Raw genomic sequence first — 24,783 nt, 5'->3', positions numbered from 1 at the left:
CAAAATTTGAACTTTGAATTAACAAGTTATACAGTTGCAAAGAGCACAGTCGAAGGTACTAGTAGTTGCGAAAGGCAATTGGCACTTGGGGGTGGGAGAAAAAAAAAAAAAAAAAAAAAAAAAAAAAAAAAAACCGACAGCTACGGTGCCGTTCTTGTATATTATATAGACTCAGTCTGGCGATCGATAAACTATACAAGTTATGGTGTTGGAGGAGAGTCCACAGTGAGACATATAATAAATAAACGCAATGAGATCACTGGATCATCTGAAGGTACCTGTTCTCCTCGAGCAACGAGCTCAAGGAGGAGGTCATGTCGTTGACGATCATATTGGCGCTGGCCGGCAGCGGTTGGGGCAAGGACAGCGGATGCGTCGAACTCGAGACGCTAGTCTCCGGCACCTGGGCTATACCACTGCCCGACCAATTTCTACACTGCTGCACGTACTCGAGCGTACGACGGTACGAGTCCTGGCGCATGCCCTGGGGCGGCTTGGCCGGCGAGCCTTGCGACTGGCTTATGTCCCGGCACTGGATTTCTAAAGGACTCGTCGGCCCGATCGCCGCAGCCGCCCCCGCTCCCACCGCGTTACAACACTGCTCGGCCCCGTAGGTCCACTGGCAATCGTTGCCACATCCGTTGAATCGCTGCTGTTGATGCTGGTGCTGGTGATGATGAAGAGGTTGTTGTTGCGTCTGCTGTGGCTGCTGCAACTGACAACAGTACTGGGAGCACGGCCTCGTCGTCGCCGTCGTCGTCGTCGTCGTCGTCGTCTCCTTCGAGATCGCGTTCTGCATGCTTTGTACGTTTTGCAGGTTGAGGTTGCAGTGGGGAGTTGGGTGGGTGCAGCCGGTGGATATTTGAGAGCACGGGCTCTGCACCTGCATGTCCATGGTCTTCTGGCTGGCGGGACTAGGCTGGGAGCAGTAGGAGGCCACCGAGCGCGGGCACTGATCGGCCACGAGGGGACTCAACAGTGGGCTCATCACGCCTGGTTTGACGGTGTTCATCTGCGCGCCGCACTGATTGTGCTGCATGACGTTCCCGGTGCCGAGGTGCCCTCCGGCAGGTGCCATTTGCTGCTGTTGACAGAGAGTTGGCTGTGCGAGGGCTTGGCAGGAGCCACCGCCCGGGCGCATGGCGTGCCCGGCGCTGCACGTCTGCTGCACGGGTTGCATTGGGTGCGCCGCGCAGTTGCCGGCGAGCTGGTTCGCCTGGCACGGGCCGTAGTTCGGATTGTAGTAATTGGCGTGGTCCAGCTGTTGAGGTTGCGCTTGGGCGCAGTTTCTGCTCATCTGAGCGCCATTTTGCTGGATGCCCTGCATGGGCTGAGCGAGAGCTACCGGGGCAAGGGCACCCGCTGCCGGTGAAGTCATGGGCTGCTCGCTAAAGTGTCCACTCGGGGCGAATTGCTGCTGCTGGGGCTGGTTGTAGTAGCCGGTGACGGTAGCCTGGGCCGGCCGGGCATTCGGACACTGTCCAAAGGACGGCTGGTTGTGCAAAGGCCCGTAATTTGCATCTTGCACCTGCTGGCCGTAACACTGGGCTTGGTGCTGTTGTGGCTGCTGCTGCAGAGGGGCGGAATTATTGTAGCCGCACTGGGCATTGGTGACGTTGGCGGCCGGCTTCTGGCTGCAGTGCTGGGGATTCGTGCAGATGGGCGAGTGGCAGCTGCTCAGCATGGGACTCGTTCGATAGCCAGTGATTCCTGCCTGCACCTGGTTCAGGTACTGCATCATCTCGTCGGGAATGACGAGCTTGTTCTCGACCATTTCGCCCTCCCCGACCTCGTCGAGGACTACCTCCTGGTTAGGATGGAACTCGGGCAGCTGAGCGGACCTAGGCCGAGGTGGCATGGGCGGCGAGCCCCGTTGGCCGTGCAGCGCCCGCGCCGGCTCGGACATACGTCGGTCACCTGCCGCCGCGAGCTCCGGGCACTGGCTCACCAGATCCGACCAATCGTTAGCCGTGAGGCCGTGAGCTCCCTGCAAAGTAACAGCACAAAATTCATCATTGGTACGGAACGTGATAGGCACCCGCGGAGCTGAACGCGCAATTGCATCGGTGACGTTACCCACCTGTAGGGACATGTTTTGCGTTTGGACAACGAGATTGCTCGAGTAGGGAACTTGCAGCGCGCCTGAAACATTAACCCGTGCTGAGGCAGTGCTCATTTGGCTGCTTCGCCGGGACGTACCGGGACTTATGGGATCGTAGAAGCTGCCCGGGCCAAGGGGCCCGATCCTCGGGGCCCCGACGGCACTCGCCTGACTGCTGCGCCGGCTACTGCCAAAGTCCGTGGACTTCATGCTGCCGTAGTAAGTGCTGACGGTACTGTTGCTGTCGCGCCTCGGCTCGCTAAGCGGCTGTAGCCGCAGCTGGAGATCCGCGAGGCTGGTCTGCCGGGGCTGCGAGCTCACGCCACTCTCCATCTTGAGATCGGTGATGCGCCGATTTATCTCGCCGATGTTGCCCGCCTGGGACGAGGGCGCGGCCCTTCCGAGGCGCCCGGACAGCGGCGACAAGCTCGGGCCTAGCTGCTGCTTGCCGGACAACCGGTTCTTCAAGCGGCCACGGGAACCGGCAGGCATCTGTTGTAGCTGCGGCTGTTGCTGCTGCGCGTCCATACCACCGACCTGTGGACGAGGAAGGAATGTCATATACACAAAAGGACTCATCGTTGCTGTTAACTGCCGGGCGCTCGAAGCTCGGGGCATACCATGGCACGGATGGCGACCGGCAGATCGGCGATGTCAAGGTCGTCGGGCTCTTCGGGCCAGGCCTCGTCCGCGAGTGCAACACCGATGTCGCCGGTGACGCTCATGGCCGTGGGCTCGTCCGAGCAGCCGGCCGTCGCGTGCAGGGGACTGCCCTGCTGGTTCATTATCATGCCCGGTGGACTGTTGGCCTCGCTCTCCGACTTGATGCTCGGGCTCGAGAGGCTGGGCGTCTTCGGGTGCATGTCCTCGCTGCGGCTGGGACTGCTCTGGCCGCCGTGACCGGCTTCGTCGCTGCCGTCGTGGCCGGTGCCGGGCCCGTTGTGGCCACCGCCTCCGCTGCCGCCCTTGTGCTTCTTGTTCGCGTAGAACTCGGCGCCGTGGACCGTCTTGACGTGCTTGCGCAACGAGGACGGATCGGTGTACCTCTTGGTGCAGCCTGGCGCCTTGCACACGTACGGTTTCTGCGAAAATCGACCAAATACTTGTACGTCCCGTCCAAATGATATATATGGAAATATACGAAACTCACCTCGTTCGAGTGCGTCCTGTTCTGGTGTTTGGCCCGATCGCTGGCGTTGCTGAAGGCCTTGCTGCAGCCCGGGTACTCGCACGTGTACGGTTTTTCGCCGGTGTGCGATCGCAAGTGCGTCTTTAGGTTCTCCAATCTCGAGTAAGCTTTGAAGCAGCCCTCGAACTACAAAGTAGGCGAAACCACTTGATTTATGCATTTATGATACATATTATATTGAATGATCGAATGGAAGGAAGATAACATCAACTGACCGTGCACTTGTGGGGCTTTTCACCGGTGTGCCTGCGCATGTGCACGACGAGCATGTACTGGGCCTTGAACGGCTTTTCCTCGCGCGAGCACTGCTCCCAACCGCAAACGAAGCTCTTCTTGTTCGCGTGGATGTGGTCGTTGTTGATGTGCTTGACGAGATCGTCCTGTGGGGAAAAAAAGATGGAATACGTGAGAGCGTGTATTATGTACTCGAAGAAAGAATGAAAAAAAATAAAAAAAATAAAAATAGGAAAAACGATGTAAGCCAATAAGAAACGTACCTGGGTCGGAAACTCGAGGCCGCACTCTTTCCAGTGGCAATTGGTCTCGATAAAGTCGCCGGGCTCGTCGCGCATATCCTCGCTCGGACTGAGGCCCTGTGGATGGTGGTGGCTGGCCGGTGTCGTGCTACTCGCCAGGGCCGTCGTGCTCGCCGGCTCGCGCTTCACCTTGTTCGAGCCACGGCGCGTCGAGGTGTCCGCCTCCGCGGTTACCGATCTCCTCGACGACTCCTCGGCCTTCCTACACGAGCCCTCGGTCGTCGTCGTCTGTTGTTGCTGCTGTGCAGTCTGGATCGCTGCTGCTGTCTGTTGTTGGTGTTGGTGCAGCTGCTGCACAAGTGTCGATTGTGTTTAGTTTCGTGGGTGATGGGCAAATCGGCAAGGGCATCGGTATAACATCATATATCAGAGGGAACCCGCGGGTGTCGAGTAAACAGTTACATAGGTATACATTGAAAGGCACATAATATAGACACGGTGCAAGGATATCGTATACAGCGAGGCATATATATGCATCACGGGTATATATAGAAGAAGAAGAGGAGGACAGTCGCGGGGAGGGGGATCAGGTGAGCTCTGCGGGTGGGAGCTTGGTCGCGGGGGGACTGCCCTTCTCCGGCCGGTGGGGCTCCCACTCGGTTTCCGGCACCCCTCCACGCGGGATGACCTATCAGGGCTCGGTGCCCAGCGGCCGGCCGCGAGAGAACGAGCCAACTACAGCGGCCCGAGCGCGCGGGAGGACTTGCGCGCAGGGTTTATAGGTGGACCCCTTACGTTTATATATATATATCTGGATCATCGGAGTCTGGGATGGATGCTGCGTCCACCACCCCACGCCACGCGATTACTTCGTCCGGAGATGCCATTTTGGTGAATTCGTATACTAACCGGATTAACGGAGCACTAGTAACCGTATATACATATTATATAGGTGTACGTATGGATAACGTTTTCAGTCCCGAGATGACGGATCATCGAGTCTCGAGTCAGTTTTTTCAGGGATATGAAGTTGTCCAATAATGGCCAGGTGCCTATATACACTACCTACCTATTCGATATCGGCTAACTTTCACGGTTCGTACAATGTGTGAAAAACGGCTCCATCAAACGTGCCCGTGTACTTATTTCTCAATCGTCGAATTTCACGTTCGCTAAACGGCTCGATTGAAACTTGTCCCGCCTCGGGCCTAAGGGACAAGGTTACTCCGAGACCTCGATGTTCGTGTGAAATCCTTTCTTTGCAAATATACCTAAGGTCCAAGTCTTGGAGAAAAGGGGAGAGACGAGAAACGATGGAATCGTCGGATCGACTGCTCCAGACACGGGAAACGACCGCATCCTCGACTCGGCAAGTATAATCAGTTTCAGGGAGAAAAGAAAGAAGCGAAGCAAAGTATTATAGAGGGAACGAGGAATGAAAAGGTAGGTATAAACAAAACAACAACGTACCTCTGATTTGGATGCCGGGAGGGCCGCTGGATGGTCCAGGTGGGCGGCTGCCGCAGCGGCAGCGGTGGCGTGCGGCGAGACCGGGTAGACTAGGCCGTGCGCGTGCACGTGCGCGTGGGAATGGCCGTGAGTGTGCGCGTGGGGGTGGGCCAAGGGGTGGGCCTCCGATTGCTGTTGGGGCTGCTGCAGGGGATGAGGCGCTGGCGGGGCGTGCGGCAGGAGGCCAGCAGCGGCCGCCGCGGCACTGCGCAACAGGTGGGCCTGGAGCTGCTGCAGATGCGGCGGCATGCCCGGGTGCATACCGAGGGCCGGGCTCATCGCTGAAACGCGCAAACCGATTGTTTTTGTAAGTAACATGCATGTACTTATATACATACATCTTACATATATATTTTTGTATCTATGTGGTAAATTGAACGAGCCACGATTATATAAAAGGCTCCGGTCTTGAATGATAATAGACGCTGCAGTAGTTGCTCTTCTCATTTGGCAAACGAGTCGCGCACGGCTCGCGCCTCACTTCCGCCAGATCGGCGCGGCTTGCATGCTGATGATGACGCATCCATTCGGTAATTTTAGTACCAATAAGTAAGTATAGGTAAGATACGCGGCTACTGTGCAAATTTCTCAAGCTCACGAGTTGACAACATTTCTTTTCGCCCAGCCAACATCACAGAACAGTATACCCTAAGTACTCCGAACGCAACAACGAGCGAGACTCCTGCAGTGAATGACAATAGTACATGGTTTTGTTGGCGCCCGTGCGGTATGTATAAGAGTATGTGATTGTTTTTAAAGTGACTAATTAGAAACGCTACAGCGTGTGTGTACGCATAGTATAGTCTTGAATAGAGACATTATTAATAGGAGCGAATAACCCTACAACTTGAATTGAGGTTATGGCACGGCGAGAGTATAGTAATCGTAGGATTAGTCGGATTTATCGATTCGCGAAGCTTGTGCTTACACGTTTGGATTACAAATCGTCTGCTCAACGCGGCATTAACTTTTTCGCGTCGCCGGAGACAGAACTATACATATACATACACGCGCGCATCAGGAAAAAAGCATCAGATAAACGATAATATACCTATGGAATAACAATATAAATGTCATTAAATACCTGCAGATAGATGGCCGTAGCTGCCGCTGGCGCTGCTGCTCCTGGACCCGTTGACGATGGAGGCCAGGCTGTTGGGACTGAAGCGTATCATGCTGTCGATGTCGAGCCGGTCCGAGTAGGGCGAGCTGCTCAGAGCCCGCTTGCGGCTCGCCCTGATTGCCGACGCCCGGGGACTTCCCAACCGAGAACCTGCAAACAATTCGATGGATGACCCCGTGAAAATCTTCATATTATATGCATTGCCGACGATTTTCAAGCTGACGAGGTATGTACATCTCGCTGTTTAAGTTATACCGATAATCCTAACAGTTGCCCACCAAGTAGGTATACATGAATCCCTGAAAGGGTGAAGGTAAATAAAGAGGGGGGAAAAAAAGCGTACTTGTTCGGTGTACAAGTGCCGCGGTCGACGTTGCTGCTGCTGCGGTAACATCGTTTTGGGCGCCGATTTGCTAGAAACCGCAGCTCTTGGGTCTCAACTTCCCCCTATATGGAGTTTCTCCCCTATACACCACGTTCTCTACTCGAGTTGCACTTGGCTTGCGCGCCGGTACAAATGGCCCGTCAGGGCTCGTCTGCCCTTCGCATTTTTTTTACTCTGTGCGTTTTCAAGTTTTTTTTTTTTTTTTTTCCTTCCTTCCTTCTCCCTCTCCCCTCGCGATTCCAACTAAATAAGAGAGTAAGTATGTATACACGAGGGTGGAGCACGTCGCTTGGTTCATCGTTCTCCAAAAGTATTTGGTATACGTCGCGAGGAGAGAGAAGAAAAAAAAAAAGATTAGAGAGGATGTCGAGAGGACGGCGGCTGTACGATAAAATCTCGGCTTTCATGCGGTCCGTCGAGCCGAGTATAAGGTTACTCGTACATATTATATACGTACACACACGTATTGTATATAATACGCATAATCTCGAATGACAGGACTAATTTGCGGTAGTCTGTACAATTTATTCCCCTTTTTGTTTGACGACTCGTGGCAAATTCGTCACTTGCACCTGATACGTCTGCACCACGTTCTTTCTTTCTTTTTTTTCCCTCTCTCTTCACGACATGCTTGACAATGTTACTACTACTGGTCGCTGTCAAAGGTGTTTTTTGGTAGTTTTTCACGTATATACCAAAATCCAAAGAGTATACCCCTATATAACCCCTTAGGTTCGCCAATTTCGCGGCGAGCGAAGCCAGAATCGAAAAGACCAAGTGATCGAGGGTCGCTTAAGCCGTGAGGAGCTTAACTCGGAGGGGGGGAGAGACTTTGGTGCTAGAGTGCGAATCAAGGATCAAGCGGCCTTATAAGAAGCAGCCTTAGGGTGAGGGGGGGTGGGTGTAGGAGAAGAAAAGTGACGGAGCGCCAATTTTTACGGCTGCCGGATTATACTCGGATTTCACGAAATTACGCCGCAACGGGCCATTTATATTCCCTCCACCCCCCCCCCTTATAAACGATGTTCCTTCGTTTTTCAAGCTCTCGCGCCCGCATCCACATGCACAACCTACGACTCGTCACAAGCGCAGCATAAAAAAAAGGAGGAAAAAGAAAAAAGAAAAAGAGTCACGCAACCAAGGAAGGTACCAATTCTCGCGAATAAAGGACGGGCGCGTGGGGGTGCCTCGAATGAAAATGCAAATCTCGACATGTCGCGGCAGGCGCCCCGGTTAATCCAATTCGTTAGAGAGCGAGGGGCTTCTTCATTTTGTTTATTTTTCTCGGACGCGTATACGCGTTATAATTGTGTACATGTATGGCTCGAGGCTCTAGTTTCCGACGCGCGAGACGAGGAAAAGAAAAAAACAAAGAGAGACACCACGAGAGGGTGGATGGTCCGCGGAAAGCTGTTGCTGCGCTCTCGATGCTCGCATGGGACATGTAAATTGCCATAGAGTATATCGCGAGGCCCGATCGCATCGAGAAGAAGAGGGGGGGACTCGAGCGACTTGAATGAGCGTGAGACGACGTAGGCCACCTTATATATATATATGTATATATGCATACACCCGTGCAAAAGAGGTCTCGGTGGTGCTGGTCCGAGGTGTTAATGAGGTCGTGTCGCTCTATCGAGCCAGTCGATTCAATTATGCGCGCCAGAGTGCTCTAACGAGCTGTTTTCTCCCTCTTTGTCCGGCCCTCCTCTCTCTCTCTCTCCCTCGCTACACCACCAGACTTTTGCTGCGCCTGCAGATGCCGTCTCTCTCTCTCTCTCTCTCTCTCTCTCTGGACCGACCATGCACCTATAATATACTCCTTGTACTTCTCACCCGTGCGTTGCAGCGCATGTATACATATACACACACATATATATATATTGTGGCTCCCGTTGTTGTTCCTGAGCTTATCGCGATGCTTTACCTCCCACCCCCTTCGATGCTCTCTCTCTCTCTCTCAAACTCTCTTACCCAACACATGTATACCTTTACCACGTTTTTCTCGGTCTCTCTCTCTCATATTCTTCCTGGCCATCTCTCAATCCAAGCCCGAGACAAACAGAGAGAAAAACAAGGCTACACGGGATATTATAATGGGGAAAAGCTGTTCCACTTCCCCATGCATACAACTATACCCTTAGCAGCGATGCATGTACCATCGAATGCCAAATTATAATTACTTCCTTGAAATTAAGTGAGGAAAAAGTTTTAGTCTTCATATTTGATGGGTATAATTAGACTTTCAGTTTCATTTTTTCGCATCCTTATAAATATGTAAACCTCGTGGACGCGAACGAAGGATAAAATTAGAGGAAAAAAAAAAAGAAAAATCGTGTAAAGTAACTCACCATCTATCGAGAAGGGCAACTCGGCCGAGGCGAGGGTGCTCCCGGGGCCAGCCGTGTGCAGTAGGTACTCCGGCCCCAAGCCTGAAACACGAAACGATAATACATATATAAATTTCCCCGTGCGAGCTACCGATCAACGATGCCAGATAAGTGTTTGCAAGGTATAATAACAAAAAAAAAAAAAAAAAAAAAATATTGCGTAATCGGTATATACTTGCACACCGCAGGGCGTGCAGTGATACTTATATAAATGTGCATGCAGTGCGCGGCGATACACGATACACTCCACCACCCCCTCGTCAGGTATATACACCATATATCTATTATACTGCGGGGGTTATATTATATACATATTGTATACACGCGTGTAACACTTATACCTAGCGCGAAGAGAGGAAATACGGGCGCTCTGTCGCTCTCGTATGAGGTACCTATACGTATATAATATATATATGTACACGTTGTATATCCGCCCGCATGGGGGGTTTGTTATACGAATGGATCCCACACTCACCGTGCAAGGATGCGCTGGGGCTGTGAGTCGAGGCCTGGAGCTGGTGGTACAAGTGATCCATGTAGTTGAGCCGATAGGCAGGATGTAGGGCAGCGGCGGATAGCTGGCTCCTCCTGAGGAAGTCGTTGGTGGCCGCAGCCGCCGCCGCCGCCGCTGCCGCAGCTGCGCTACTCTCGGCACCGCTTTGCTGTTGTTGCTGGACCGCCTCCGGGTCGCTCGTACTGCCGCTGCTCGCGCTACTGCTCCCGTTGCTCACGCCGTTTGCACCCGGGCTACCGAGGCTCGTGCTACCAGCTGGCAACCTGTGACAAAAAAAAAAAAAAAAAACAAGCCGCATCGTGTGAATATATACGTTGTACACGTTCAAGTACTATTGTGAATGTGATATATATGGATAAGAGTGAACGAGTAGACATGCACCGGGGGATATATTATAAGTGCTGAGGATGACGGTGAGAGATTGCACATGGTGAGGAAGATGGAGGAGGAAGAGGCCAATAAGCGAAAATTGGGCGCCAGCGACTATACCGGCGCGCCGTTCTATTTTAGACAAAAGCCAGAAGAACAGATGGGATCCGGGAGTATATATATATATTCCTATAGGAGGACGAGAGATGTGTACCAGCCCTTCTTTGTGGTATATACGTATATCATAGCTGCGCTCGAACAGACAAAAAAAAAAACCCCACTGTATCTTTATATATGTACACGCGTATGTATATTATTGTTGTGTTGATGGTGTGCAAATTAACGATGATCGAGTGATGCACTCGCTCATATATATATATATATGTATGTATATAGGTACACCTCGTATACCCAACAATGTCGAAAATTAAAACTAGCCAGGGTCTCGGCTTCTGCACCGATGACTCGAGTTTCGAGGCACTCGACTATTTTCAGCGCGCACGTTCATACACTCCCCGCGTTTCTCCGTAACAATTAATCGAGCTTTCCTATTGGGATCGCGGAGCTTGCAGGCATATACATTATAACACCGATGTATGTGCACCTTGTACCCTCGTGGGTGGGTATCCTTGGGGGAGGGGGGCTCGGTGTGAGAAAAGGAGGAGGAAAAAAAAAAAAGTAAAAATGCGGGGTATAGGTGTATGGCAGTCAAGTGTTTTTTTTTTACACGCCGATCTCGCCGGGAGGAAGGACGATGATAATATTTGGGCGCGGCTAAAAGTGGCGCAAGTGGCCGAGAAAATAAGCGAGCCCAGCAGAATGGAAGAGAAAAAAAAAAAAAGAAATCGTACACGCTCGTAGGGAGACAGTGCACAGACAGACAGTGTGTATATATACATGATGGCAAAAGTGTCGACTCTTGAGCTGCAGGAAATGAAACTGCAGGCAGTGCGGTATGGGAACGCTCGCGCGAACCATCTGGCGGAGGATACACCATGACGACGCGGATACACGTATATACTATACTCACATGTGCGCGCCACGACGCGAGTTTTTCCTCCTCGTCCCTATATACATGCGATGGCTCCTGTACCCGCGTCGAGATGATAGATCCTAAATACTTGTGTGTGCTGATGCGACATCGGGGCGGACAGCACAGGGAGCATGTTTATATACACAACAGCGCAGAGGGAAAAACTTGGGGGAAACGAAAGGCGGGCCAGAGTCTTTTGAAAACCGATACCCGATGGATAGTACGGCCGAGTCGGCGATAACTCTATAAGCGACTGTATAATATACACACGCGAGAAGCCCAACAGCTAAGCGGAAGAAAAGACGTTTCCCTCCTCTTCCTCCTTTGAAAAACAGTAGCAGCAGTAAAAGCCAGCGAACGTACCGGCAGTAAAATCCATCGGACAAACGCGTAAAGCTCGGCAAAAAAAAAAAAAAAAAAAAAAAAAAAAAATCGCGGGGGCCAAAGTTAAATGAGAGAGAGAAACGCGTATACATGCATATATATACCGATGATGATTGCGAGACGAGAGGAAAAAAAAAAGGCTGGCCCGAGAGTCCTCCTCTCTATACGGAGCCGGCTCTGGCGTCTTTAATGTCGCGCGTCGCCTCGTTTTCCAATGCTCCCTTTGCCGGCGCGCGATCGTATAACTTTATATATAGCGTTTCGTATATACATCACCATCAGGTCTGGGAGGCTGATGTGCGTGCGGATATACGTACACACGCGTAATAGTCCTGGGACTGTGTGTTTTTTACACGTGTATATATATATATTATGTATATACGAATAACGCCTCTGCGCGCGGTAGAGGGACATTAACGACAGCAGCAGCTCTTTGATCGCCAAAGCTGAAAAGCCAGCCCTTTTCTTTTCCTTCTTTTTTTCTTTTTTTTTTTTTTTCTCAGATTTTTCTGCCTTTGTCTCTCTTCTCTTTCGCGCCGAGTGTGTTCGCTACGGCTATATATGTGTGCAGTGCAACTATTTTTAAAACCCCGCGGTGGAAGGTTTAAGCCTAATTTACCATCGGCTAGCTGATGCGAAACTGCACCGACGCGACTCGCCGAGTTTTATTTCGCGAGCCCCCTCCCCGTGTACCTATATATCCATGCCGATGTGCGCGTGTCCGTCACGGTGCTTTTGGCACCTTGTACGTGAATATACGTGTATACTTTTAGTTGGGGAATTTCGTTCATCTGGGGTGGTATCTTTCGTACATCGAGCCTTGGAATATTTCAATTTACCTACAAGCTTTTTAGTTTGGTTCCAACCCCCTCTTTGGGCTCTACTCGTGTGCACGTACACGTGATTAGCTTGAAAAAGCTCTCGAGATGTGCTTTTCGGCCAATCGAGATATATTCCTACGAATTCACAAGTATTTTTAGGTATCCTCACTCGACTCTAACTTCGGAGGACTGGTTTCATCCCTCGATCGATTTCAAATCGGGTTATCGGGACAAATCATACTTACTAATAAGCAAAATTTTACACATTGTTCTCGTATCTTTGTACAAACGATTGTTGTGAAAAACTGTTGTCAACGCTGATGTCTTTTGAGCAAAAAAAATCTACAAAGATCTACAAGGATGAAGCGAGTCTATATATGATAATTTCGATTAAAATCAAACAAATGACATGTGGATTTGTAAGACATTTTTATAAGAGTTGAATTAACATTTTACCAAACCAACAAAAAAAAAACTTTCTATCTTTTTGATGATTATGAAACAAATAAACTCATGGAAGCACCTTAATTTTGGAATCATTTGTGTCACACAGTGGCGCAGCATTTTTTATTCACAGAAAATAAAATCATTTTCGTTTGATAACGGAATTTACCTGTACATCACTGTTACTTTATCTGTAAAGTTTTCGTAGATCTTTGTGATTTTTTTTTTTTTTTTTTTTTTTTGAAAATATCAAAATCGGCTACGTATAGAAAAAACAATCTTTGCATAATAGCGTTCATAGTATTGACCAAATAATCAAACAACGCAACTTTTCACCTCGAAAGTAACTATTCAATTTGCCAGTGCCCACCAACAGACTGCATTACATACTTTAGTGTTCAATCACCGGCAGCTACTTGGAAACTTTGTGTATAAGCACAATTTTTAGAATGAAAATCACGTATGTACAAATTATTTCGTGTATTCTATATTTTTGCTCACCACTTGGATTCTATATACATGCGCATATAATATAATAGTGAGAAACACGATCTTCGCAGGTGATGCGTAATGTAACGCGATTGATGCCAAACAGTGCTAATTACTTGTTAAAAAATCCGTCAAATAACGTGTTGATTGAAGTAAAAAAAAAAAAAAAAAAAAAAAAAAAAAAGCAAGTCATCTTCACTGTAAATATATGCTTTTCGCGATCAATCACGAAACCAGTAATTTTCACGTATTGCTTCAAACTCTTGGTCAATTTATTATTATTTTTTTTCTTCAACAGCGATGTGTCGACACGCTCCCACAGATGTATAAATGTTGTATATACATAGGCACAAAAGATACATCGTTCACGAGCGTAAAACTCGAAAAGTATCACATGTGTAGGTAGCCCCAAAGCACCGAAGCGCCACAGCACCGGGCGCGTATATATTCCGTTAATGAAGTTATTTACAGGTCCCTCTATATACTCTCTCTCTCGATGCTCGACCTCTCTCTCCTCTTTCTTCCAGTGCTTCTTTTTTGCCACCCTCCCCCCCCCCTTCCTTTCCTTTCTCTTTGCCCACCTTCCGCCCATGTACACACACATAAATCCACGCACCGCGAAACTCGTAACGCGTAAAAGACGAGTCGGCCAACTACCGAGTCCCCGATGGGCAATCCGATCTTCTTTCTTCGCCGCGTGACCAAATAAACGTGTATATATATACGGCCAACAACCATCGGGCCATCGCTGACGTGTTAATGCCCCACGCTGGATTTATTTTCGCTCCGTCGTAAAAGTTGCCGATTTTCGGAGCCTCGCATATACATATTTATATACCCATTACCCGAGAAACTCTCCCTGTTACGGCACAAACGTATATATACCCACGTGCAACAATCCCCTTTTACAATACAAAACGACTCAAACGGCTGTATGCACGAAATTTAAAAAAAAATAAATAAATAATCCTCGTGTGTTGTGTCACGTTTTCGAGTGCACCAAAAGGCTGTGCTGCTGTATAGTATACAGGGTCCCTGTCTTATTTTTTTTTATACTCTTGCGCTCCCGGTCGGCTGGTAGGTAGCCATCTACGTTAAACCTGTTTGCTCCCCGAGCCGGCACGCAGGATTGGTCGGTCGCATCAATTGCCTTTTGAAGTCGATTTTCTCTCTCAATTCCTTCCTTCCTCCTCCTCCTCCTCTTTTTCAACGCAATCGTCAATGGTCTCGTTTTTTCGGTTTTTTTTTTCTCTTCTCCAGGACTCGGGCAACGCCAGCCTATGGACAGCACACATACGCGAGCGATCGGATGAACAAATCGTCACCTGCATATTACCTATGGATTGCGCTAAATACAGTCAAATAATGCCTACCCGTAAAATAATATCAAAAGGTTACAATATCGCGTACACAGAGAGGGACGAATACGTATGGTATGCACGTATAGGTACACGGGTGTGTGTACACATTGTATACACGCATGCATGCATGATCGTCTCGCGGCAAAAGCTCGCGGGGCGGCTTTAAAATTCGAGACGATAGAGATGAAAGAGGAGAGGAGGAAAATAAAGGGAGCGAAGGTGGAAGAGAGTCGTCCGAGGAGGTGGAGACCCGCAGGATTTATGAAGGACTGCGAAAAAGGAACAGGAGTAGAGAGAGAGAGCGAGCGCAGCCGGCCTCAATCTTGTGTACATATATTATATACATGTATTCACGCATACACATTCTCTCACATGTATACACGTTTTACTTACAGGGGCAACAGCAGCATCCACACATACAGGGCTCGCCTCTCTCTCTCTCTGACTCGTTTTATTTTATTTTTTCCAACTTTTCGTCCTTCCCTGCCGTTCCCTTCTCTATGCCGATTTTTCTCTCCCTCTGTCTCAATTTATCTAAGATACAAAGGGAGCTATACCCCCAGCTGACCCACCACATGCAGGAGCAGCATTGCCCAGCTTTCGAAAAGCACGCCAATATATATATATATATATAGGTGCAATGCGAAGCGATGATTGTTAACAACCGGTAATACGCGCGATCGAGCGCGCGAAGAGCAAGTTGGCGCGTTGCGTGCAGCCCGATGAGCTGATAAAATCGAGGAAACACTTTGTACGTGTACATAATACATGTATATACGTGTGTGTGTGTGTGTGTGTGTGTACGTATAAGGTTAAAAGAGAGAGAGAGAAAGAGATCGCAGAACAAGAAAAGAAAAGCACTGCGGGGATAAATAAAGGACGAGGGGACGCGCGCGTTCCTCCCACCGTAATGTAACTGCATTGCGTGCATCTTGCATATACCTGCAGGTATATATATACGTGTGTGTGTGTGTACATGTGTGGATATCGGGTCGCGATAGTGCAATGCGCACACACGTGTAAGAGAGAGGCCCTTGGGGGATAAAGACGCGAGAATCGCACGAGGTGGGTACAACACACACACACACATACACACAACATGGGCAAGCTCGCCCGGTTATAAGCAGCGAAACTGCGGGGAGACGGAATGAGCCTGTACCGAGACGCCCACGTGTATATTATTATAATCTTGTTCCTTTCTTTCCTCCTCCTCCTCCTCCTCTTCTACCTTTTACTCTTTCTCCAGCAATACCAATACCACTTCACCGGCTATACATAGATCCTGCCCGACTCTCTTCTTCCTCTCTCCTCCACTTTATCATCATCATCATCATCATCATCATCTTCGTCTCTTCTTTTGCTCCTCCTTCTTATATTCCTTTTCCTCTTCTCGTTCGTCGTCGTTTCGGGCGCTTTCTTCCCGCAAACAGATATTATACAGTTGTGTGCATACACGTATAATGTATGTATATATATACATATAGGGTATATACGTGCAGTAAGTCTTCCAGGCAGCTCATCGTCGATTGCCCCGCGCGCGCAACCCAGCGCACCCCGATTAAGTTATTACCGCGCAAAGATAACATCGATGAGTCGTCCTTCGCATGCGATGCGGCCCTCCAGCGTGTGTACGTATATGTATGTACCATTATAATGCGCTTTTTTATTTATATATATATATATATACATACATTAAAGCTTGCAATTATACAACACGTTCGGGGGTGAGTTTTGTGCTGACTTTTCTCTGAAAAATAATAGCTTTGTTTTCTTGCTTTTATACCGGGGAAACGCGAAATGTTTTCTTTCTTTTCAAGTGCCAAATAAATATTTATCATATCGATGCAAATGAAATGGTTTGTTTGTTCGTTAGTCAAAAAGATCGAGCTTTTATATAATTGTCGTTTGGCGCCGTCGAGGCTAAGGTAAAAAATAAAAAGAAAAGAAAAACGAAAAGTGCATGTAGCTCGATGTATCGACTCGATAATTGAGTATTTATAAGGAAGCAGGAGCAAAAAAAAAGAAGAAAAAAGAATTGGAAGGTGCACAACAAAAATGATGCACGTGGGTTCAGTGTGTATTATATATATACGCATACGTACGCAGTGGGCGAAAAAGAAGAAGAGAGGAGCAATGCAAGAGAGAACGAGAGAAGGGAAGAGCCCTGCCAGGCGTATATGTATAGATGAAAAAAAGTCTTCGCATCGAGCGAAATAATCATCCTGTTTCTTTCGTTCCGTTGGTGGTGCTGTTGTTGCTGCTGGCGAGAGGTCTTTATTCCATTGTGAAGGCGAATCACGTCCACACGGGGCATAGGAGAGGCAGACAGCGCCCCGTAACAAATATGTAACTTCCCTCGATCGGAGTGCATGCGCGCTCTTTAGCCGGACACAAGTCTTTTTTACCTCCCCCCCTCCCCCCGCCTATTCTTATTCCATTCCTTTCTTTCTTTCTCGTCTGTCCATCTCTCTCTTCCTCCCTTTTCGTGTTCTTTTTCGCCTTCATTCCTCCAGTTTGCTCAGCCGCAGCGTCTCTTCTTCTTCTTCTTCTTCTTCTCGACTCTTCCTTGTACCTATGTAGGTAGGTATGTATATAATGTACACGCAAGCAAGTAGGTATACAAACGAAATGAACAAAAACCGTATACGTGTTTTCCCCCATTATTTTCCCTTTTTGCTCTCTCCCTTGGCGCATTCCTTGCCCTCGAGTGTGTATACACGCAACCCCCCTATACCTCCATTTCCAATAAGTAGCCGCAATAACAGTGACAATAATAGTACAGCGACGTTGATTGTACGGCATATTGATTCATGGAAAGCGATGATGACAGAGGCGATCGGTTAATTTAATGATTGGAGCCTTGTTTTTTTTTTTTTTTTTTCTCTCTCTCTCTCTCTCCTCCCCGGGATTCCCCTGTAATGAAACGAGTTTCTGCGGGGCCCGGGATTGATTGGACGTTGTGTGTGTGCGTGTGTATAAATGCAAGCGTATAGGTAGCGCATCGGTGAAAAATTGAGCGGCGCATCTGCTTCGAATATCAAAAAGATAGGATACATATGTATATATGCTGACAAATGGCATTTTAGTGAGTTCATTCGGTTTTTTCGAAAGAAGACGGGAGTCCGATCGAGTGAGTCGCCACGGCACTTTTTGCGCCCCGTTTATTTTCATTTTTTTTTCTCTCCCCTTTTTTCCTCAATATCATCACCGCCTCGCATATAACATATACACCTATATACGTGCAGTGTATACGCGCACCGCAGAGTCCCCAAAGTTGTTATTCCCATATGGATCTCCGCAGCGCCGTCGACTCGGGCCGTTTAGTTGCGAATGCCGTTCCGTCGTCGTCGCGAAGGGCGCGCGGCCAATGCGGGTATTTTTTTGCCGCCTCCTGCGGCCGGCTCCCTCCTTCAATTAGCGACGAAATCTCGTCGTCGAGTTTAATTGTTTCGATTATTGCCGCTGTCGTCGCTGCAGCCGCGCACACTATACAGTGACGATAATAACTTTCTTTTTTCTTTTTTTTTTTTTTTTTCCCAAGGTATAATATCTATCCATGTACGTGTAACATACAATTGGTGTACATGAGCATCGATACAAAGCTCGCGAGTATGAGCTTGCAACGTCGTACAGTTTGGCTCTCCTTCGTTTCTCGCGACCCCCGGTATATTATGTCGGCAACGAACGAGGAGAGGAGAGAGCGCGCCACCATAAGAGAGAGAGAGAGGAGAAGAAGAAGAAAACTGGTCGTGGCTAACAAAGAGATGTCTGCAGCGAGTCCCGGGATACATATACACGGGCACACACACACACACCTAGGGAGGGGGAGGGGGGGAAAGGCCGAGAGAGAGACGTTGTCCTCGTGACCGCGGTGTGTGCTCGCTTTCTTTTCGCCCTCTCTCTCTCTCTCTCGCGTGTGTGCATACAACATATTTTTATGTGTAACGCGTGCACATGGTTATTGTTCCGGACTCTGTGTATATGCTGAACGACAAAAGCCCTTACTTACATATATTATGTGGTCTCTCGGGGCATACGAGTGCGCTGGCCGTGGGTGAATTTTCAAATTTACCGCTCCGGTTGATACGTCGGTGTGGATTAATACCCGCAAATTGAAGCCAAGTACCCTCTCGAATCAATTGTGTTCAACATCACGCCTCGATATACAAATTACAAGCACAGCACGAGAGCAGAAAGGGGTGGGACCGTACCAAAGTCGCAAGGGTTGACTTTTCATTTGATTATATGTGTACACACACAGGGGCTTTGTCTCTTTTTTTTTCCCCCCCTCCACTGTTTACCCTCGTAGGACCCCCACTTGATTCGACAAGCTATATCATATCATGTGAAAGAAGTGGGTATATACGTATATATGTTATTATTCCGCGGGCAGGCCGAACAACGCCGATGATGAATTGCTCGTTCGTGCGTGACAAGTCGTTGTGGGTCGCCCGGCACTGCCCCGATCGGGAGAGTCGCCGCCTCAACTGCTGCGGCACACGACAGCTTTATTACATTGGCAGCGAAATTTGTATTTTGTCAACTCGGGCTTGACAGTCGGATAAGTATATACATACACACGGCAACACAGGGTGAAACTGCGGTGTACGTGTATACAATTATATCCGGTCGCCAGGTGACAAATACTCCACCGCACATCATATCGGTTTTCATTTGTGTTGTAGGTATGGGTTCGGCGAAGCGCGAAATCGGCACTACGTGCTATATATAGGGGGGGACAAAGGAGAAACACCGATGGGCTGAAGGAATCAAGCTCGAGTAAAAGAGTCAACTCGGATCGGGACACGCACCGGTGAGCCCTTTATTTCCCTATTAAGCACAATAATGTACTTCTTCGGGATCGTTACACCGAGTATATAGGTATATACCATACCGCTGTGGTTATGCGAGCTCACGCGCCCGCAGCCCCTCCGTGTACACGTATATACAAGACAATCGTCCCGGCACGAACAATACGCATATGTATTTCTTTCGCTCCCTTCTTGATCCTTATTCGCTGTTACAATTATTTTATTCTTGTACCGTATATCTGTACATGTAAACACAAGTCCTTTATGATATAGATAGGACACGTACTAAAAATTGTTTTTCTTTTCTATGATTTTTTTTTGAATCGTTTCGCGTTCAACTCGATCGCGTGTCTTGTCTATATAGTCTAGCGTTGCGTTGGGTGGGGGGAGGGGGGGCTGGCTCTTTTACATTTATAAACGTGTATTTGCATACAATCAGGAGGTATCACTGTGGCCCTATAGCTTCGCCCTTTCGTCGCTCGAGCTCATTGTACAACAAAAGCGTCGATTTCGTAACTCGTTGCGTCGATCGGTTCGTGAGATTTTTCACAACTGTGGTTTTTGCACGTATACATATGACCAAAGACTCGTGCGTTTGATCGGCAAACCCCTGAAAATCGCCTGTTCAAAGATCTATACGTGTAGCCCGATAAGTGCATACATATACGCACGAGAGAAAAATGAGGCTGGAAGCTGTACGAGCAAAATATTCTATTCGCAGTTCTCTTTTCCGGCATATGTCGCGTCGAGCTATATATATAAATGTACAACACACGCGTATATGGTTCTCTGGAGGATCGGCGATGATCGGCCGTGGCGCGCTTAGCGGATCATTATCGGACAACGAACGCAACGAAACGAGGGAACTGGTTCTCTCTCCGACCGGCCGGCCGGCGCAGTTCGTGTTAGTTCCCTCTTGATCGCTTGTTTGCCCGCTTGTTCGGCACCCCCTCCTCCATCCCTCCCTTTGCTCCGTCCTCCTCCGCTCCTTGGTCGTTTTCTCGAGTTTGTTCAGTCTCACATGGCCACTCAATCGTACCGATCTGTCGGCGACATTCCTGCCGCCGCCTCTCCTCCTCGACACGCACGCTTATCGGCCTTTTTACGCTCTTTTCCTCCTCGACCGAGCGCACATCGGATCCCTACGGGCGCTGTTGTTTTTTTTTTTTTTTTTTTTTTTTTTTTCCTTTCCCCATACCTCCGATCTATCTTTGCGCTCTGCTCGTTCCTACGCGCGTGCACTCGTAATTCAATTGCGTGGCAAACATTGACCCGACAACCATAAAACCGACCTTGCTTTTGCACGATTAGCGAAAAAAAAAAAAAAAAAAAAAAAAGATAAAATCACGGCAGGATACCCACGGCTGATTGTCCACGCGGTAAATTGTAACGTGAATACTTTTCAGCGAATTTTCAACACGAGTCGTTTGGGCAGGATAATAAAATGAACGCGAATGAAGGAGAGAGAGGGAGAGAAAAAAAAGGAAAGAAAGAGAGAGTCAAAAGAACGAGCGAAGGAGCAGGTTCAGTAAACTTGGCGAGGTGGAGGGGAGTGAGAGAGAAATCATCTCCATAAGAATAATAGAGATATTTTGTGGAACTCCGCCTCGTGAATTTAAAGGTCGCGAAGGGAGAGATAGAGGGAATGCGCGCGAGACAAGCGGACCGTATCTATATATGTGTGTACCTATTGGGGGAGGGGGGCCCCAACTCTCCCATGTACATGCTGCGTCGTAGTCTTCGTGATGGTCCGAAAGTCCAGGGGAATCCCGTGCACACGCGGCGCGCGAGGAGAATGAAAAGAGGATACGCTGGACCATCTCTCTCTCTCTCTCTCTTTTCTGCCTGCCTGGCCGCCAGCCTCTTTTTTTTTTTTCTCCTCTGCAGCTCCGAGGAAATATTCGAAGCCCTCGTTCGCGTCTCTTCCTTTCACACAGTCCGCAAGTATATTTACACACACAGGTACGCGATGTGTATATATTTATATATAAATACACGTACAGGCAAAACGCGCGCGCGCGAGAAAAAGAGGGAGACACAGCAGCCGAGAGAGAGAGAGAGCGGGCGCTGAGAATGGGAATTAGGAATTTCGAGCCCCCGTCGATCCGAGCGAAGAGGGCCCCTTGGGCCCTTCCTTTTCTTTCTCGCTCGGTCGCTTGGGCACGCCACACGGGGCCCCCAAAAGCCTCGGAGAACGAGAAAAAACACTCTCCCTCGTTCGCTCGCTTGTTCCCTCTCTCTCGGCTTGGCAGTGTGTGTCTCTATATCTCCTCTCGCTCGTTGTCTGCAGGATAGTTCCTTTCTTTCCCCGTGTGCCTTTCTTTATACATACGTCTCTCTTTTTTTTCCTTTTCTCCATTTATACACACACACACACACACACACACGACTGAGCGAGAGTGTTGGTTGTTCCATGGGTATTGCGTGTATACGTGTATAAACATACACTGCGACAAGCATAGGTATCTCACCGTACCTGCGAAAGAAAGAAAAAGAAGAAAGAAAAAAAAAGGAAGAAAAGGGAACGTCGACGTGCCACTTGGTCCCGACGTTAACAAGCCCTCTGCGGCCAGCGCAGCTTCTCTCTTTTTGTACCCGTATAGTGTATATGTTGTAGGCACCTATGTGTCCTGCATTGTATAAAGATATATATATATATATATATATACCCCATGCACGATCCAGTTGTATATAATACACACATACTTACGGCTATTAGGCATCGCCACATGTTGTGTACACACGAGTTTATTATTATGATTGTTGGTGTACAAGTTGTACGAGCTGCTCCGATTTTCGCGCGAGTCTCCTGCTACGAAGCCGATCCTTTCAGTCGCCCTGTACCTACTTATTTCGTTATTATATACACTCACGAGGCGTGCGTGCGTGCTCGCGTGCACGCGAGATGAATGAAAAGTAACAAAAGCCGTGTAGCCAGCAACAAAATACATCCTCGTTTGCGGAGGAGCCTCATCGTGCTGGGGTGTATTGAGAGGTTCGTCCTCTCTTTTCGCATCTTTGTCGACAACAACGACGAGAATCGGTAATCGGCTGGCTTACCGATCTCACGCCGGAAATACAACCACACGATACTAACAAAACAACTCTCTCTCTCTCGAAAAAAACATATTCGCTTAGCGACAGCACTCAGAAATCGTGGTCTTACCGATCTTGCCAACGCTCCAACTTTTAATTATCAAACAAGTATTGCGATCAACCGTTTGGATTCATTATTGGGTGATGGTGGTGGTGGTGGTGGTGGTTGGAGGATAGTAAAACCCAGCTCGGCTGAATAATAGACAGTGTTGCAGATGGGGAAGAAGGAAAGAAGGAAAAAGAACAAGGGTCGATTGAGCGATCGAAGGTGAAAAAAAGATAAAGAAGAAGAAGAGGAAGACACTCACACGAATGAGAACCAGCGGCATCAGTTCACGTGACAAGATAGGTGTGTAACACCCAGTGCAGGAGCCGAGAAGAGCCACGTAGAGAGGGGCGTATACAATGGGAATCACAGAGTTCCTCGCGATCGATTGAATCGTTGTCGGCATGAGCGGTGGCGGCGTCGGGTGCGCACGTGCGTGCATCGGCAGCGATCGTTCTCCTCTTCTCCCCGTCCGTTGCGCACACCGGCCGGCCGGCGGCTTGGCTGGCCGCCAGCTGCCCCACCACCCCCTCTCCTTCCTTCGTGGCCGCTGATTTCTCTCTGATGTGTAGATATACTGTATCCAACTGCACTATTAGGTACACAATGTATATATACGGGTGTTGCACGCGGTTGACCGGTAGCGAAGATCGGTACTGCTCGCGGCTCGTTACAACTACCACCCGCGATTTTTGTTATCCTCCACTGGCATCACTGTCACGATCACCTATTATCACTTTGATGATTAGCACCAACACAGGCAACACTCGTTATCTTATCTCCTTCTCGGTCTGCGCTCGGCTGTGTGTGTGTGTGTGTTGCACCTCGCGTATGGCACAGCAGACGACGCGGCGAATTACCGATTTTTAGGCACTTTTCCGGCGTGTTCTCGCGACCGCGCGAACGTGTGCCGTATCGTCTTTGCCAGGGACGCGCCGGAGAAGAACTGAGGCAGGGTATATGTACGTATAACGATCGGGCACAGCAGCCGGGGACCACCCAAGAGTGCGAGTGAGAGAAAGAGAGCGTGTATATGCGAGAAGAAGGCTCGCCTGGCTGTAAGGTATATAAATATATGAGCAGCTTTGTAGTTGGTTGGTAGGTACCACGACACGGGGCACCATGGAAACAGAGAACTCGTCGCGAGGAGCCAGCAGGGGAAGGACTGACTGCTCGCTTAGCTCCTCGCTCGCTAGCTCGCCTGCCTGCCTGCTTGCTCCCACTACCCACTACCTACCTACCTACCTACCTACCATATACTCTCCGTGGAACACGAGAGCCATGTGGTGGACCCCGCGCGCGTCCAACATAATATATATATATATACACGTAGCTGCAACAGCCAGGTTGGTTGTTGGTAGGTGTATATATATATATACTTACGTTTATATACCTGTATACGCGTAATACCGATCTCAGCCTCAACTCGCGCGCTCTGTTGCTGCTGTACAGGTGTAACCCTCCCTTTTCCTCCCTCTATCCGTTCTTCCTTCCAATGTCTCACTTACTCACTTGTTTATCCTCCTCGGCTCCCATTCCTCAATCCTCCCTGTCTCGACGCGCGACTTTGTATCGTGTGAACACGTACATTGGCCCAATGGATGAGCTCGACCTGCATCGTCGAATCTTTTGCTCGTCTATATTTCTGCGTTTGCTCGTGTGGTAAACGAAAAAAAAAAAAAAAAAAAAAAAAAAAAAAAAAAAAAAAAAAAAAAAAGAGGTTTTGTTCTACTAATCGATACCTATACCAACTGCGAAGGGTGGAAACGGAAAAAAAAGTCATCAATCGAGGCTCGGAGAACAGCTGCAGCAACTTTCGCTCTATTCGTGCCTAATTGTCGCACTTACGCTGTGTGAAACAAGAGCACATCGTATAAGGATGTTTGGAAGAAGCTCAGAGAAAGGGAGATCGGTAAGGCCGATAAGCCGATTATTCTGTTTCGCGGCGATCTATTAACGAATAGCGTCAGTCGGTCAGCGGCTTTTTTCATCGCTCAACGTGGTGTTTACACCAACACATGCTTATACAGAGGTGTGTCGACAGGACGCGTATACACACATATATATGCATATGTACAGGTATATCTGCGATGGCGCGTTGCAAGCGGCGAGGGGTCGAGATGAGAGGAGAGAAAGAGATTGAGCAAAAGAGGAGTCGCTCACGGTCCCCCTGTGAGTGTATGTATATACGTATAGCAAACCACCCTCCTTCCCCCCCCCCGCCTTCCTCGAGTCTTTTCGTCCC

At 48.9% G+C, this 24,783-nt stretch overlaps 1 protein-coding gene across 1 annotated transcript; it reads right to left on the bottom strand.

Moving 5' to 3' along the window:
• Nucleotides 1-219: 219 nt before the first annotated feature.
• Nucleotides 220-9,706, bottom strand: ci (transcriptional activator cubitus interruptus). The gene is made up of 11 exons (XM_089596331.1): nucleotides 9,646-9,706; nucleotides 9,132-9,221; nucleotides 6,360-6,548; nucleotides 5,475-5,556; nucleotides 5,237-5,333; nucleotides 3,788-4,117; nucleotides 3,506-3,670; nucleotides 3,252-3,416; nucleotides 2,722-3,183; nucleotides 2,081-2,638; nucleotides 220-1,987 (listed from the first exon to the last, which is right to left on the bottom strand). Exons 1-11 carry the CDS (start codon nucleotides 9,704-9,706, stop codon nucleotides 257-259), a joined length of 3,930 nt encoding a protein of 1,309 aa, XP_089452457.1. The 3' UTR covers nucleotides 220-256.
• Nucleotides 9,707-24,783: the final 15,077 nt, after the last annotated feature.

Source organism: Copidosoma floridanum, unplaced genomic scaffold (genome assembly GCF_036245765.1).
Source record: "Copidosoma floridanum isolate Cflo_tuat_1 unplaced genomic scaffold, Cflo_Japanese_pri ptg000030l, whole genome shotgun sequence".
Classification (NCBI taxonomy): domain Eukaryota; kingdom Metazoa; phylum Arthropoda; class Insecta; order Hymenoptera; family Encyrtidae; genus Copidosoma; species Copidosoma floridanum.
The sequence above is the reverse complement of the archived record's forward strand: the minus strand, read 5'-3'. Positions and strand labels throughout refer to the sequence as shown.